At 43.5% G+C, this 14,427-nt stretch overlaps 1 protein-coding gene across 2 annotated transcripts in view; it reads right to left on the bottom strand.

The window, feature by feature from the left end:
- Nucleotides 1-14,427, bottom strand: part of GUF1 (GTP binding elongation factor GUF1) — a 328,054-nt gene that overhangs the window by 184,795 nt on the left and 128,832 nt on the right. For both annotated transcript variants that reach the window (XM_085642161.1, XM_085642162.1), the window contains exon 12: nucleotides 1,862-1,994. In XM_085642161.1, the coding sequence (XP_085498287.1) occupies nucleotides 1,862-1,994 (133 nt within the window). The remainder of the gene's footprint in view (nucleotides 1-1,861; nucleotides 1,995-14,427) is intronic.

Here is a 14,427-nt window from a genome sequence, read left to right as displayed (position 1 = left end):
ACTGCTGACACACCACTGCTGTGCACTTCACTGCTGACACACCACTGCTGTGTGCCTCACTGCTAACACCACTGCTGACATGCCACTGCTGACACACCACTGCAGTGCTCCTCACTGCTGACACACCACTGCTGAAACACCACTGCTGTGCACTTCACTGCTGACACGCCACTGCTGTGCACTTCACTGCTGACACACCACTGCCGACACACCACTGCTGACACACCACTGCTGTGCACGCCACTGCTGACACGCCACTGCTGATACGCCACTGCTGTGTGCCTCACTGCTGACACACCACTGCTGTGCACTTCACTGCTGACATACAACTGCTGATACACCACTGCTGACATGCCACTGCTGTGTACCTCACTGCTGACACACCACTGCTGTGCACTTCACTGCTGACACACCACTGCTGCTGACACACCACAGCTGTGCGCCCCAGTGATGAAGGCAGAATTGAATGCAGCCAAATTTGGAAGAGGTGGGCATGCACAGCACAGACCCACGTCATCTGAAGGAGTCAGGGCAAGGAGGAGGGTGCACAGCTACGATAGGAGGAACATTAGACAGGTGAATGAAAGACAAGGAAAAAATCCATTTGATCCCAAAGCAGAGTCACGCGGGTGGGGGATAAGAAGGTGGGTGCAACTAAAAGAAGTGGAGTATGAGGAGGCAAAAGCTCGGATGTAAAGAAAAAACTAGCTCCGTAGAGCAGATGGACGACAAGGGGTGCTACCGGGTGGATGAGGCTTTACAGAGCAGATTAAGGCTGTTCGGCCCTCACTAAGGATAGTCGCAGGTGCAGGCAGAACAAGCATTGGAAATGCAATAGGTCTCGCCTTTGATTAAGTTAAAGCCATTTGCTTTGCTAATGGTATTGTATAGCAAAGCAAATGGCTTTAACTTAATGAAAGGCGAGACCTATTGCATTTTTAATGCTCGTTATAATAATGCCACCTCCGCTGCCAAACCATCACAAAGACCCAAAAATATTCAATGTACAAAAGGTGTGAGAGGCACTGATACACACAATGTATTATAAATAATGCTCGTTTCTCCAAAAGCATTTTGCAAGCAACGTCTTGGTAACATCCTCCAAATTTCATTCAACGGATTTCCTCAAAGGCATGTGGTTCTCTTTAAAACAGTTCTTTATGGAGTGCTTCAAGTATATTCATGTGTACACAAAAATCCAACTACAGCTTTCATTTTTTGTACCTACAGCTGGAAAGTCTTCAGAGCTAAAAACATGAGCTCTGCACTTGAGCATATTGGCAACATTATAAGGCTTTTTGCTTAAGTTCACGATGACAAAGGGCACATTTCATAAAAGTCCAAAACCCTCTGAATAGCCAAATATAATATGAAATACATGTGCTCCATATGTACAGTCAGTAATTGCACTATGTCTTGTTGTTATGACACATACTTGCTGCACAACAGCAAGGGTTTTGGATTCCCAAATTATACTAAGCTCGCAACCTTTTTATCACTACAAGAACGCTAATGGGACGCTCGGAGATCCATAGTTACCTTATTCCTTTCACACCTCAACCCTCCTCTTATCCGTCAGCAACAAGAACTGCATCTTCCTAATCCCTTAGCAGGCTCGGATCTGCTGCTGAGAAGTTAGGGGTGAGAGCTTTTCCCATGGGCCATTACTCTTACTTGATAGAAAGTCATTTGTATTGCCCATTGTAGACCTGGTTTCATATACCATTTGTATATCATGCTCAAATACCTTTTGTTTCAGTGAGGCCATGGGGCTCTTTGTAAATCCAATTGCAAACAATTTGTAGAATTTGTTACTCAAATACAAGAGCCTACCATACACTAGTCTCTTGACAAGTCATACCTTAATCAGCTTAGCTGAAGAAAGAACCGCCTTGTAAGGAACAGTGGGTGCAGTCAAGATGACAGATGCATTGTACTCCTGCTCCAGACGTTGATTAAAAACCTCCATATGTAGAAGGCCCAGAAAACCTAGTCTATCAGAAACATAAATTAAAAGGTGAACAGCAAAGGACACATCTACTATTCATTTTGAGTTATTTCAACATCTAATTAATACGTGTTAATAAAAGTATAAGCAAGATTCAACTACCTACCACTACCGGCTATTCCATTGTTGCCCAACATTTTTTATATTTTATTGACTTCAACTACCCTGAAGGTTATTAGAAAAATAAACAACAGTAAAATACATAAATAGTATTTAACACATTAATTCAAAAATTTCTATAACAATGCAGACAATTACAAAATCAAAAAAGTTAAAATAATAAATAAATATGAAATAATCAAACAAGTTCACAAAATGATAATAGCAAATAAAAGGGCATCACCAAAATGCTAGAAATTCTGTAGTCATTATAAATTAAAGGTATACCAATAATTTAAGAAAGAAGATATATGAGCCAGGTCTGGGCACCAAGTATAACAAACACTGGCATGCCCAATGGGTCTGGTGTTAGCCGCAATACTTTTGATTTTGTCAGAGCTTGTTTTGTGATCGTTTTTGCAAAACGTTATTGTTAGGGAAGCTGCTGGGCCCTCATTCATCGGGAAAAAAAGAAAAAAAGAAAATTACTAAAAGCAAAAATATTTTTGGGTCTCAAAAAGGACACCATCAGTCTAGTGAAGATAGCCAATGGCTAAAGCGGGCTGAGACAATGTCCCATGCTGTAGTGAGTGGAGAAAAATATGAACAACACAATAATAGATAAATGGGTGAAGAGGGCTGGCTGAAAGTCCTTAAAAGTATATTATACATATAATTTTAGTGAAATCAAAATGTTTGGTTAACGCTGGACTTGAAGATTGAATAACAGCATTGTTTAGGAGGGAATCTTTAGGAGTAGCAAAAAAAAGAGGGCTAGACTTCACTGACAAAAATCAGTCAAAGTAGGTAAAGCCTTAAAATATGTGACCTAAAGCATACTGTAAAATGTATGGAACAGCATAAACGGCATTGAAATTTCCATACATCAATGTAAATCACTGGAAAGAGTTTTGAGTACTACGTTATCGGTGAAATATTGGGAATCTTGAAGCACTTAAAATACATCTAAAAAGCATGAAAAACACCCGATATGTATAATAAATTTCTATCATTTTAAAAGCCAGGTTTTTAAAATGATAAAAGAACTGTTTTTTTCATCATGTAACATTATTCAGTCTTCATCCATAGCTGCCAAGATTGCAGATTGCTTATGTGTGACATTTCCCTAATTACAGTGTAATTATGAGTGACATTCAACAACTATGAGTGACACTTTTTCGCGACCTAAATAAAGCATATACATATATATATATATGTGATCAAGGCCTCTGGAAGGCCGAAACGCGTCATGGCAGCTATTGGGTTTTTGATTCAATAAAAACCACTAAGCACTTACTTTGGGTCCGTGTTCGTCTCTTGCACTCAGACGCTGTGCGGTTGGTGAGGCGATTCCTTGTGGCATATATATATATATATATATATATATATATATATATTCACTGACAACCATATGTTTTACAGACGTTATAGTTAGGAATTAGCATTTAAAAAAAAAAATATATATATATATCCACTGAAAAAACCATATGTTTTACAGACGTTATAGTTAGGAATTAGCATTTAAAAAACCTTAGAAATTCACTGAAAAAACTATAGGTTTCAGGGACGTTAGAGTTAGTTGGACATTTCACTCATAGAAAACCATAGAAATTCCCCTGTTATAGTTAGTTGAGCTAACTATAACAGGATGACACTTTTTAACTCTATGGCAGGTGCCGGGGCAGTCACAGCATCAATGAATGAGGCACTCATCTCCCTTATACTAAAAGAAGGCAAAGACCCAAGGATCTGTGGCTCCTACCGCCCCATAGCACTCCTGAACATAGATGCAAAACTAGACTCAAAGATACTGGCTACCTGATTATATGCCCTGATCCTTGACTTGATATACCCGGATCAATCTGGAGTCATCAAAGGCAGGAAAATGTATGATAACATCCGGAGAGTCATTCACCTGATCGAGAAAGCCACTAAGAAATAGATTCCAGTAGTTCTATTAGCATTGGATGCCGAGAAGGGTTTCAACCAGGTGGATTGGCCCTTCCTGTTCCACACGCTTCGTAAATTTTGTTTCTGTGATCTTTATCACCATGGTCAAGACCAATTATGCGCTGTTGAGTGCCAGAGTGTTGGTGAATGGAGTGAGCCTGGAACCTTTTCAATTGGCAAGAGGGACGAGACAAGGATGAACCTTGTTATTTGCTCTAAGCATTGAACCATTAGCAGCCATGATCTGCGCAACCCCAAAGATCAAAGGCATAAACTTTGACTCAAAAGAGCATAAGGTATCGCTCTTTGCAGACCATGTCCTCTAATCTTTGAAATCGCCCCAAAAATCACTGGTGGCACTCCTAGGGGAGCTTGATCGCTTTTAACGGGTGGCAGGGTTCCGTGTTAATTTAACCTAATCCTTTTCACTTAACTTGACTCTGCCCTGTCCAAAGTGGACGCGATAAGGACAAATCAGTCAGTCCAATGGGCTAAGAGGGACATTAAAAATTTAGGTATTAAGTTTAGAGCTAATATTCCATATCTCTTTCATGTTATCCCCAATATTTCAACAACTGAGGACTGATCTTCACAGATCGGCCCCTTTGTACCGGTCCTGGCTGGGGAGAATCCATGCAGTTAAAATGACGGTATTGCCCAAGCTACTCCATCTTTTTTAAGGTTTTCCCATTGAGCTAGAACGTAGTTATGTCCCGGTGCCTCAATCCCTAATAATGCGGTTTGTGTGGCAAAATCACAGGCCATGACTGCCTTACAAACTGCTGTGCTTGCCCAGGTCCGCCGGTGGTATGGCCCTGCCCGACTTCAATCTTTACTATAAGGCAGCCCAGCTGAGGGTGATCCCTGAGTGGTCTGCAAGGAGTCAGACAAACGTTGGCTCCATATGAACAGGGCAGTTGTGGGGAAATACAGCTGGGACCTGCTATGGAAGCCCAAGGCAGACAGGCCTCGGAATGCATATCTAAGCACTCTTACTAAGACTTCAGGTATGGGACGAGGTGCTTAGACAGACTTCCTGGACTACCCTTCCCTCAGCTCTTACACCTATTCACTTCAACCCCACGCCTTTTCTCCGGTGATGCATTTGGGCTCCCTCGAGGCGTGGGGGGGGATGTCTTACATTATCTTATTTATTCCATAACTGAGAGATTTTGACCTTTGAAAACTGTTGGAGGGAATTCCATCTCCCACCTACGGAACACTTTTGTCATACTCAACTAGCCCACTGGGTGCTTCACCCGGCTATAAGGGAGGCAGCCCTAGGAGCCCGACTCCTATTGAAAACTTAGCTCAGCAAGGGAGTGGCACCAAGGGATGTAATTCTTTTCTGTACACTCTCTTATTGGATTTCCTGCTTACACCATGCCTGCGGCATATGGTCTCTGGTTCCAGACATTGGGCGTCCCCATTCTCGGAAGCTTGTTGGTCCAAGATGTGGCGGGATATTCCTCGATTTAATCACTCCATGGGCATGAGGGAGGCACATTATAAACTTTTGTTTGATTTGTACGTTGACCCTACTAAACACAAAAAAATCTTTTCAACCATGTCTGACCTTTGCGGGAGAGGATGTGGCATGTTAGGTGACTTTAAGCATATATAGTGGGACTGCCCAAATATTCAACCCTTTTGGGCCAAGATTCTTGCCTAGCTCAAGGAGATTCTATGGTACCTGGTCCCTTCTGAACTTGGATTTGAACTGGGGTTAAGAAGTGATTTGCTGAAGTATTAAACATTTGGGGATAAGACAGTAATGTGGTTCTATCTGGGTGCTGCGGAAAGGGCAGTAGCGGCTGCATGGAAATGTAAGGAGGAGCCCTCAATGACACAATGGCATGCCAGGTTAAGAAGATCAGTTACTATGGAGCAGATGACAGATATATCATCAGATTCTTATAAAAAGTTTGAGTATGCATGGGGTCCTCTTGTTCATTATCTCTCTGTGGGTCTACCACTTTGTGCCTGCCCTTCCCGAATGAGAGCCTGCACCTTTTTTAGTTCTGACGGGGGTTTGCTGTATGTGTGAGGGTAGTAGGGAGCACAGGATTACGCCACTCTGGTGCTTGCTAGTGGTATCCCAGCTTGGAGTCGATGATCCCACTTGTATAATTACAAGAGTCCTCATGTAATGTAGTTATTTTGGGGTTAGGTTTTGCGGGAGGGAGAGGGTGATAGGGGTTGAAGAACTGGTGATTTGCATACTACCTGAAATTGGCTAGTTCTGTAAAAGACCCTGAATCTGCCATTAGTATACTCTGGCGAAGGAACTGTACTATATGATTTGTCCTGCTATTTGTATACTTTAAAAGATAATAAAGACAGTTTTGCCAAAACAAAAAAACATAAAAGTGAGCCATGGTGCTCACTGGGAAGTAACTCAGTGCAAGAGAAAGTACTAAACCACACCATTCTAAGTAAGAAAAAGAAATTACAATGACATTTATAGCAAAGGGGCTTGTGTCAAGTATAGCAAGTATGCATGGTACTGGTAGACATAGCTTTGATTTAAAAGCTATAGATGAAATTGCTGGTCCCATCACTAGCTGTCAGGGTAATCACAAAATTAATAATTGAAAAGAGCCCGGATGGAAGAGTACACATATTTTGAGTGGTCTTGGTCATGAATTGCCATGTTAGAGAGAGCAGGTGTTGAAATAGTCTGTTATTAGGTATTGGATAATCACAGATTCAAAAGATTTGGGTATGTCGATCCTGCTGCCCTACTGGAAGCATTTAATACTTTCAATTATAGCGGGGATGTGAGAGCAGTTAACAAATGGTTACTCTCTTTTCTAGAACAACATTACATCCAGACCAGTGGCATCCACTATAATTATGCCTATCTCTCTTTCTCTTTAAACTTTAAATCAAGCCCTCCAGGAGAAAAAAAGATTCACATATTAAATTATCATGATTGATTACATTGATATACCAGTTAGGGACAAAGTGAAAACCCTGGGGATTTCATTTGGTTCCATGGATGTCATTCCATTGTGTCTGCCTCTCACTATCACCTTAAGTTACTACGGAAAATCTGTACTCTTATTGATGAACCGGAAAGAGTGCTAATTACTGCTGCCATAGATTGAGCAAAGCTTGTCTAAGGTAATGTGCAGATGTCAAGAACCCCAAAATAAAAAATTATGAGAGGGCAAGGAGTGCAAATCTCTACGGTAATAGCTGGTACAGCATCCTTTTTGGAGACCACATAGCACAGAGGCACACAAGTCATGTTCATAATACGTTCCTCACTACTATACATACAATTAAATATATAAGGAAGCGCCTAACTATAGCCCACACCTTTCAGCTCTCGAAGCTGCATGTCTATTCCAACGGCAGTCGCTCTGCCAGAGACCAGCTGCGACAGAAAGGTTAAGGCAGTGATTTTCAGAAACAACAGATAGCTTCCCCCCCTAAAATAATGCATGTCTCTGACAGTTTAAGGATCTTAACCAGCACTCTCCTATGACTCCCAAGATGATTCTTCCAGGAAGCATAGTCATACAATTTGCAGCAATACACCATAATACACCAAAATGTGAAGCAGGAGCTACAGCTAGAGGTGATTCAGGGGCTTTACTCCCAGAGGAACACTGGTAGTCAATAGGCAGGTGACAGACCTCAGTGCAAGAAAAGACCACGCCTCTTTCACAGCTGCAGTCTAATCTCAACACAGCAATTTTCTGCTGGCATGCCACGTAGAAAAGTCCACTGAACCACTGCTTTTTTAGTTTATACCCATTTGTATTCAGATTGGTATTTGTTTTTTTTAAAACTCTGCACAATAGGGCATTGCTCTCCAGGCCCTTACAACATGGTAAAATTGTCTAATACCCAACTAGCATATTCAACTTTCCAGTAAGGCAAACTTATACAACGCATGAAAATACTGCATAAAAGGCATAGAACCTCAGTTTGGACCCAGCCATATGCAAATCAGTCTGGAGCCTGCACCAATAGGAACAGTCAGGCCTGAACTACTGCCAGGCCAAGTCCTCCCTAAACTGGAGTAATTAAAAGTGGTACATAAAAGAAAAATTCCTGGTATGAGCTGCTGCACACACTTGAAGGGAAAAGGTACCTAACATACAACTACAACACTACTAATTTCCCTAAACACTGTGCTGGCTGTCACCTCAGTAGCCTACTATGGCAGAAAGTTTCTCTCTGCTATTTTAGATACGCCTCAGAAAAGAGAACTGTGGAATGGTTTACAGTAAGGTGTTATGTCTTGTTTGATTGGGGGAAGCAGTGTGATGATTATGGGTTGCATTCTAGAATGTGGAGAAAGCACAGAGATGTGAGGCTGTTAAGTTGCTGATGATGGATATTAAGTTGTAATAAACTCAACTCAACACTTCCTGACTGCTCCGTGTAGTTTTGGGGGAGCAGATAGTTACATTATAAGGCAAACAATGTGCTGCAAAAGTGAGACTGGTCACCACTGGAATCTTTTTTTTTTCATTGGTTAGACAGTGTCGAGTCACCCCCACCCATAGCCTAGTAAATCCTACAAACATGGCACCTCACTCTTAGCTCATCAGAACACATCTGATTCTGTAATAGAACTGAAGAGAACTAACCCTGCTATCAGTGACCTGTGTAGAGACCTGAAGGACGGGACCTGCTCCCACTTGTACCCAGGACTGATAAGTGGACTCCAAGGATCAGTTAGCTGAACTCCTGTGTGGCTATGGGGACATCACAAGCTGAAAGAAGCCTTTTTACTGAAGTGACGAGTTGACCAGAAACAACTGGATCACGACCGGAGCCTGATGGTACCCTCTGCCGGAGTGAGTCCCCTGAGTGTTGTTCCTGTGAGCCTCAGAAAGGGCCAAGAGGTACCGCTCAATAAAGTCTGGCAAAAGTTCGAACTTAGAACATTTTTGGATTTCCAAGATCTTTGGAGCTTCTGCAGGAGCTTGCAGTCAAGATGGGCGATCACAAAAGGACTTCGCCAGATACAGCTTCATGCTTACCCCGCTGGAGGATTTTGAGCTCAAAGATGATAAAAAAATCAGAAGGTAGAAATCTTGACCAGGCAAAGGCACAACAAAATATCTGCAGAGGAGAGGACTTCGGCAGCTGAGACATTTTTTTTTGTTTAATTTCTTTTTATTGATAACAACTTGACACTTACAGTTATCACACAGTCATTGTCGTTAGGGAGCATGTCTGCAATAGAACAATCAACTATCACCCCTGGTTTGTACATTTTTATGCAGTGGCCCACCGAGTCGCAGTTACCCTCACTCCCCAATGTCCAGGTCGAGGTCCACCCTGGGAGGCTCACATATTCCTCCCCTGTAAGCATTCCACTTTCCCCATATCTGCATTCACTTTTTAGGACACCCTCCCGATTCATAAATTGTCTATTCCATCAGCACGCACCAGTCCATGCCCCTCTGCAATTCTACGATAGTTGGTGACTCTTGGGTGCCCCGTTTTTTGGCAATGTTCCGCTTTGCAATCATAGTCCTCAACATCACCAACAGCTTCTCTTTGCTGCTAAGATCTGTGGGACCCCATATATTCAAGAGGAACAGCTTTATATTGGGTTCGATTGTGACAGCCATGACCTCTTCCATACACTTAATCATACACGCCCAGTATTTCTGGATATGTACACATTCACAAATCATGTGTGCACAGGTGCCATCCTGCCCACATCTCCGCAAGCATCCCGGATCAGTTGTACCAGTCTGAGTCTGGAGGAAATGGCTATATCTGTTGGGGAGGCCAAGGCCTCCATCCATTCGTCATCCTCCAGTCCCGCTACGTCATGGTCTCACCTAGCCCAGAGTCGCTCAAAGAGGTCTGCCATGTTATTGATAACATTTTTCTACGTCATGGAAATAGACTTTTGGGGCATATATTCGTCTAATATCCTATCTTCTAGCGGAGAAGTCTCTGGAAGGGATTCCCCCCTGGGGACCACCGCTTGCAAAGCGTGTTTAATCTGCAAGTACCGGAAGTGCTCTGTGTCTGCCATCTTGTACTCAGTCTGGAGCTGCCTGAAGGCGACTACATTGCCCGCTCTCCATAGACTGCCGACCTTGGAGATACCTATTATGTTCCACCGATAAAAGCCGTTTGTCTTCTTCAAATTACCAAACTTGTCCGCATCCCAGAGCGGGGTAGCCCTCGTGATTCATCACTCCCAGCCCAGGCTCATTGTAGCTTCCCTCCATACGCACACCGCGTGGGCAGTGGGACCTGTCAGATGTAGCTTGGTTTCTAAAACTCTGGTGAAATTCCCCCCTGGGAGCAGCCACCTGTCCATCTGGTACCCTGGATCCCCTTGATGCCTATAAATGCAGTGGTTGATGGCAGCTAGGTGTGCTGCCCAATAATATTTTCTAATGTCCGGGAGACCCACTCCCCGGTCATACCATCCTCTTGTAAGTTTCTGAGTGGATATTCAGGGGGGCATGCTGTCACACAGAAGTTCCCGTTGGGCGCTCTCTATGGCTTTAAAATACTCCGAGCTGACTGGGCTCGGGGTGTTGTGCAGAGTGTACAGGCAGCTAAGACATTTGAATTTTCTCACTCTGAGCATTTCCTGCCAAATAAATTGTTTCAGCAGGAGCTCAGCCAATGGCTATTCAACTTCAAGAGGACTTCGCCGGACACAGTCTGCAGCCTTGCTCCATCGGAAGGTTTTGACTGTTTAAGAGACTAAATCAGAAAGAGTATTTTTGACCGCGACAGCCCAGTAATACGTTCACACCAAATGTAAACCACACACAATCCTATGAACAGATCAATGTACCAGCATGCACTATAAACCCAACCAAACGACATCTATACACCCTTCTATCCCAACTACCACACATACCCACCATCACCTACAAACAGTACACAACTCTATCCTATACCACTAATCAACCCGCTCATCTCTAACACAACACAACCCCATTCAACACCATACATACCTACATCCCATCCAGACACACACTCCCTGCTCTAATTACACCTAACAGACCACCCTTTATCTCTAACATATATTCATCATTCCATCATTTGTCCAACCAACACCCTTCTCTCCCTTCTATCATAATAACACTAACGCACAACACACACACTGCACACCACCACACTTTTTAACAAAGAAACCTACGCTATAAAGGGGCATCCCGCTTCAAGATACAAGAAAAAAAACATGGGTGGCACATCCTTCTCTGTTCAAGCAGCCAAACTATGGTACTCTTAACCCCCCAACATAAGATCCACCGACAACCACCTTATCTTCAGAAAACAACTCAAGAATTGGCTCTTCCCCACATAAGCAAACAAACATTTACAGCATATCCATCTGTATAAAAGCATTTATTTTCACTATAGATATGTACCTATCTTTGTGTATCGCTTTGTATAAATATTTCGAATTGTCGTTGAAAATAAATAAATAAATAAAAATCATCTTTGGTCCATACATGTACTTACTTCCATTGTGCATCTATGTACCTTTCATGTACTTGGATCTGTGTGTCTGTTACTTTTCTCCTGAAAAAACATATCCAATGCACTACCCTATTTCTCATCCTATACCTCTATCAATATCTTTAATCTACATATACTTACCTCCTTTATGTATCTATATACTTTCAATGTGCCTATGGATCTATATATTTATCACTTTCTTCTAATTTAGCATTTCAAATGCACTACCCTATTTCTCAGCCTATACTTCTCTCAATATATCTTCTAGCCCAACATTCTGACTCATCTCAAACTTCTTTCTACTACTCTTTCCAATGCACTACCTTATCTCTCACCCTATACATCAATCAATATATCCTCTACATCCACTCTCTCATTTATCCCAAACCCCATACCACTACCATGATCCCCAAAATAACCCTTTCTAGACTCTCTCCGCTACCCCTCCTTGCATCATCTGACACCTCTTTTACTATACCGAACCCCCAAAACAACCCTTTCTAAACTCTTCCCTCCAACTCTTCCCCTCAAAAAACCCTTGTTACTCATCCACAAGGCTCCTCCTACTGCTATGACCTAAAAACAACAAAAAAAAAAAATCCTACACTCTTCTATCCCTCCACTATTCTTTGCAATCAAAATAACAGGCTAACATGTTCATTTCTCAAATTCCATGTTCCACTAATCCTTTATGGGTTCCAGAGTATTTTATTTATTTGTTTATTTGAAAAGTTTTATATAGCGCTGGCCAGACCCAGAGGTATCAGAACGCTTTACATGAGGATCAGCGAGTTACAGGTTACATAGTTACATCAATTAAATCAAAGAATCACAGAGGGAGGAGGAGGGGGAGGGAAGGAAACACAACGGGGAAACGAGAAAAACAATGTCAGATTACCGCCTGGGTAGGTGACGGCCGATGGGGTGAAACCAAGGACAGACTCCTCTATAACTGCATATGACAGCTCCACCAGGCATCGGCCAAGGTTGCTCGTGCACCGAGGTAAGTACAAACAGTTTTGGTATCCGCCCAGAGTTACAGGTTACATAGTTACATCAATTAAATCAAAGAATCACGGAGGGAGGAGGAGGGAAGGAAACAACAGGGAAACGAGGAAAACAATGTCAGATGACCGGCTGGGTTGGTGACAGCCGAGGGGGTGAAACCAGGGCCAGACTCCTCTATAGCTGCATATGACAGCTCCACTGGCATCGGCCAAGGTTGCTCGTGCACCGAACTAAGTACAAACAGTTTTGGTATGCGCCCAGGGGGCATCGTCAAAGGGCCATCGAACGTTCCATCAAAGTTCTACCGGGCATGGGCCATGTTGAATCAGCTCCGTGGTGTGTCCAATGTTCAAGGTTTCACTCCGGGGGGCATCGTCATATATCAATTGGCAGCACCCATCCTGGAGTTACTGGGAAGCTAAGACTTACTGTAGGGTTGATATGCACTTGATAGCAATGCTTCCAGGGGACAGGCCAGGACAGCCATCTTAAGGTCAGGCATATAGAATGTGTAGGCCCAGGGTTGTGGGGCACTCAGCTGTTGCCCCAAGCAATTCTCTCGGTGTGGGTGAGGCTGTCGTAGGACTAAGTCTAGAAAAACAGTCCCATTGCTAGCCTTTTGCGCTGTGGAGACCCTGATGTGAGCAACGGGGATAGGGGATAGGGGATGAACTTGATCTGATCAGTTATGAAGGGGTTCTGAGGAACAGTTCAGTTAAAATAAGATAAATTCTCTCTATCACAATTGTCTTCATGTAGCTTCACTGAGAATTGTTTTCTGTCATATTTATGGGCAGGGTGCAAGAAGGAGGCTCTATCACGTTTAACTTAGTTTAGAAATGTTTGGCTGGCAGATGTATAAAAAAGGGCCAGAAGATGGTGCTGATGCTTCATTTTTTTATTCTTGCTTTCCTTTTCAACAGTGAGCACTGAGTTTGTTCGATGTCGGATTAACAGATGAAATTACAAAGGATGACACTCACAGTTGGCTGACCAGCCGTTTAGAAAATGCCCGATGTATTAGTTTCCTTTTAGTATTAGTATTGCACTATGCAGCTCCCACGTAGTCTCCCATTTTGGAAGAGGTGTGCCACTGTTAGTTTTTTTTAGAGTTGCCCTAAGCTTAAAGATATTCATTTATTTTGAAGAGTTTCTATTTGTTTTGTTTAAAAGAAGACAATGGTTATTGCAGAAAAATGAACTGCAGCCACAGAGTTGTAGTCCTCTTTACTCCTGCCTCTCTTAGCAGTTTTCCCTCTGAGATCGGCTCCAGGCTGTCTCTTTTAAAGATGGACCTCGCTGTGTCCGCTACTCTGTCAGGGGACGGTCAATCTAAAATGGTCTCCCAATATGGCTGCTGTTCTCGGTGTTCGCTACAGCCCAGATTTCATTTGAGTGCAGCGGGGGCCTTTGGGGGAGCTTGATTTAGCCTCACAGTATTTGGCGAAGGCTGCTTACTTAGAAATCTCCGGACGCCATTTTAAGGTCATGCAGGCCGTGTAGCTGCTTCCCGCCGAGTCTCTATTGGGCGCGGGGGGAGGGGAGGGGAGGGGTCTGCAGGTCTCCTGGGATAAGTTTGCTGAGGGCTGCTCCCGTTGCTGTCGCTGCGCCCCTGCCCCCGCCTCAGTAACTCGCGCGGGTGGTGTTTCACATTTAGGCTACGCTGGCCGCCATTTTGGGATCAGGCAGGCCGTGTGTCAGTGTCCCGGTGAGTCTTTGTTAGCACGGGCGGGGGCAGTCCACCGTTCCCTCCCGGTGCAGGGCCGGCCGATACCTGTCCTTTTAGTTTCACCCCGCGTTGGCATTACGCGCGGCTCTCTGTCCGGCCGTTTTTGTGTCTCCCCCCGCAGCTCACCTTGTAGCATGCAACGGTCTACGGATTTCCCCCACCTGGA

This window comes from Triturus cristatus, chromosome 2_2 (genome assembly GCF_964204655.1).
Source record: "Triturus cristatus chromosome 2_2, aTriCri1.1, whole genome shotgun sequence".
Classification (NCBI taxonomy): Eukaryota; Metazoa; Chordata; class Amphibia; order Caudata; family Salamandridae; genus Triturus; species Triturus cristatus.
The sequence above is the reverse complement of the archived record's forward strand: the minus strand, read 5'-3'. Positions and strand labels throughout refer to the sequence as shown.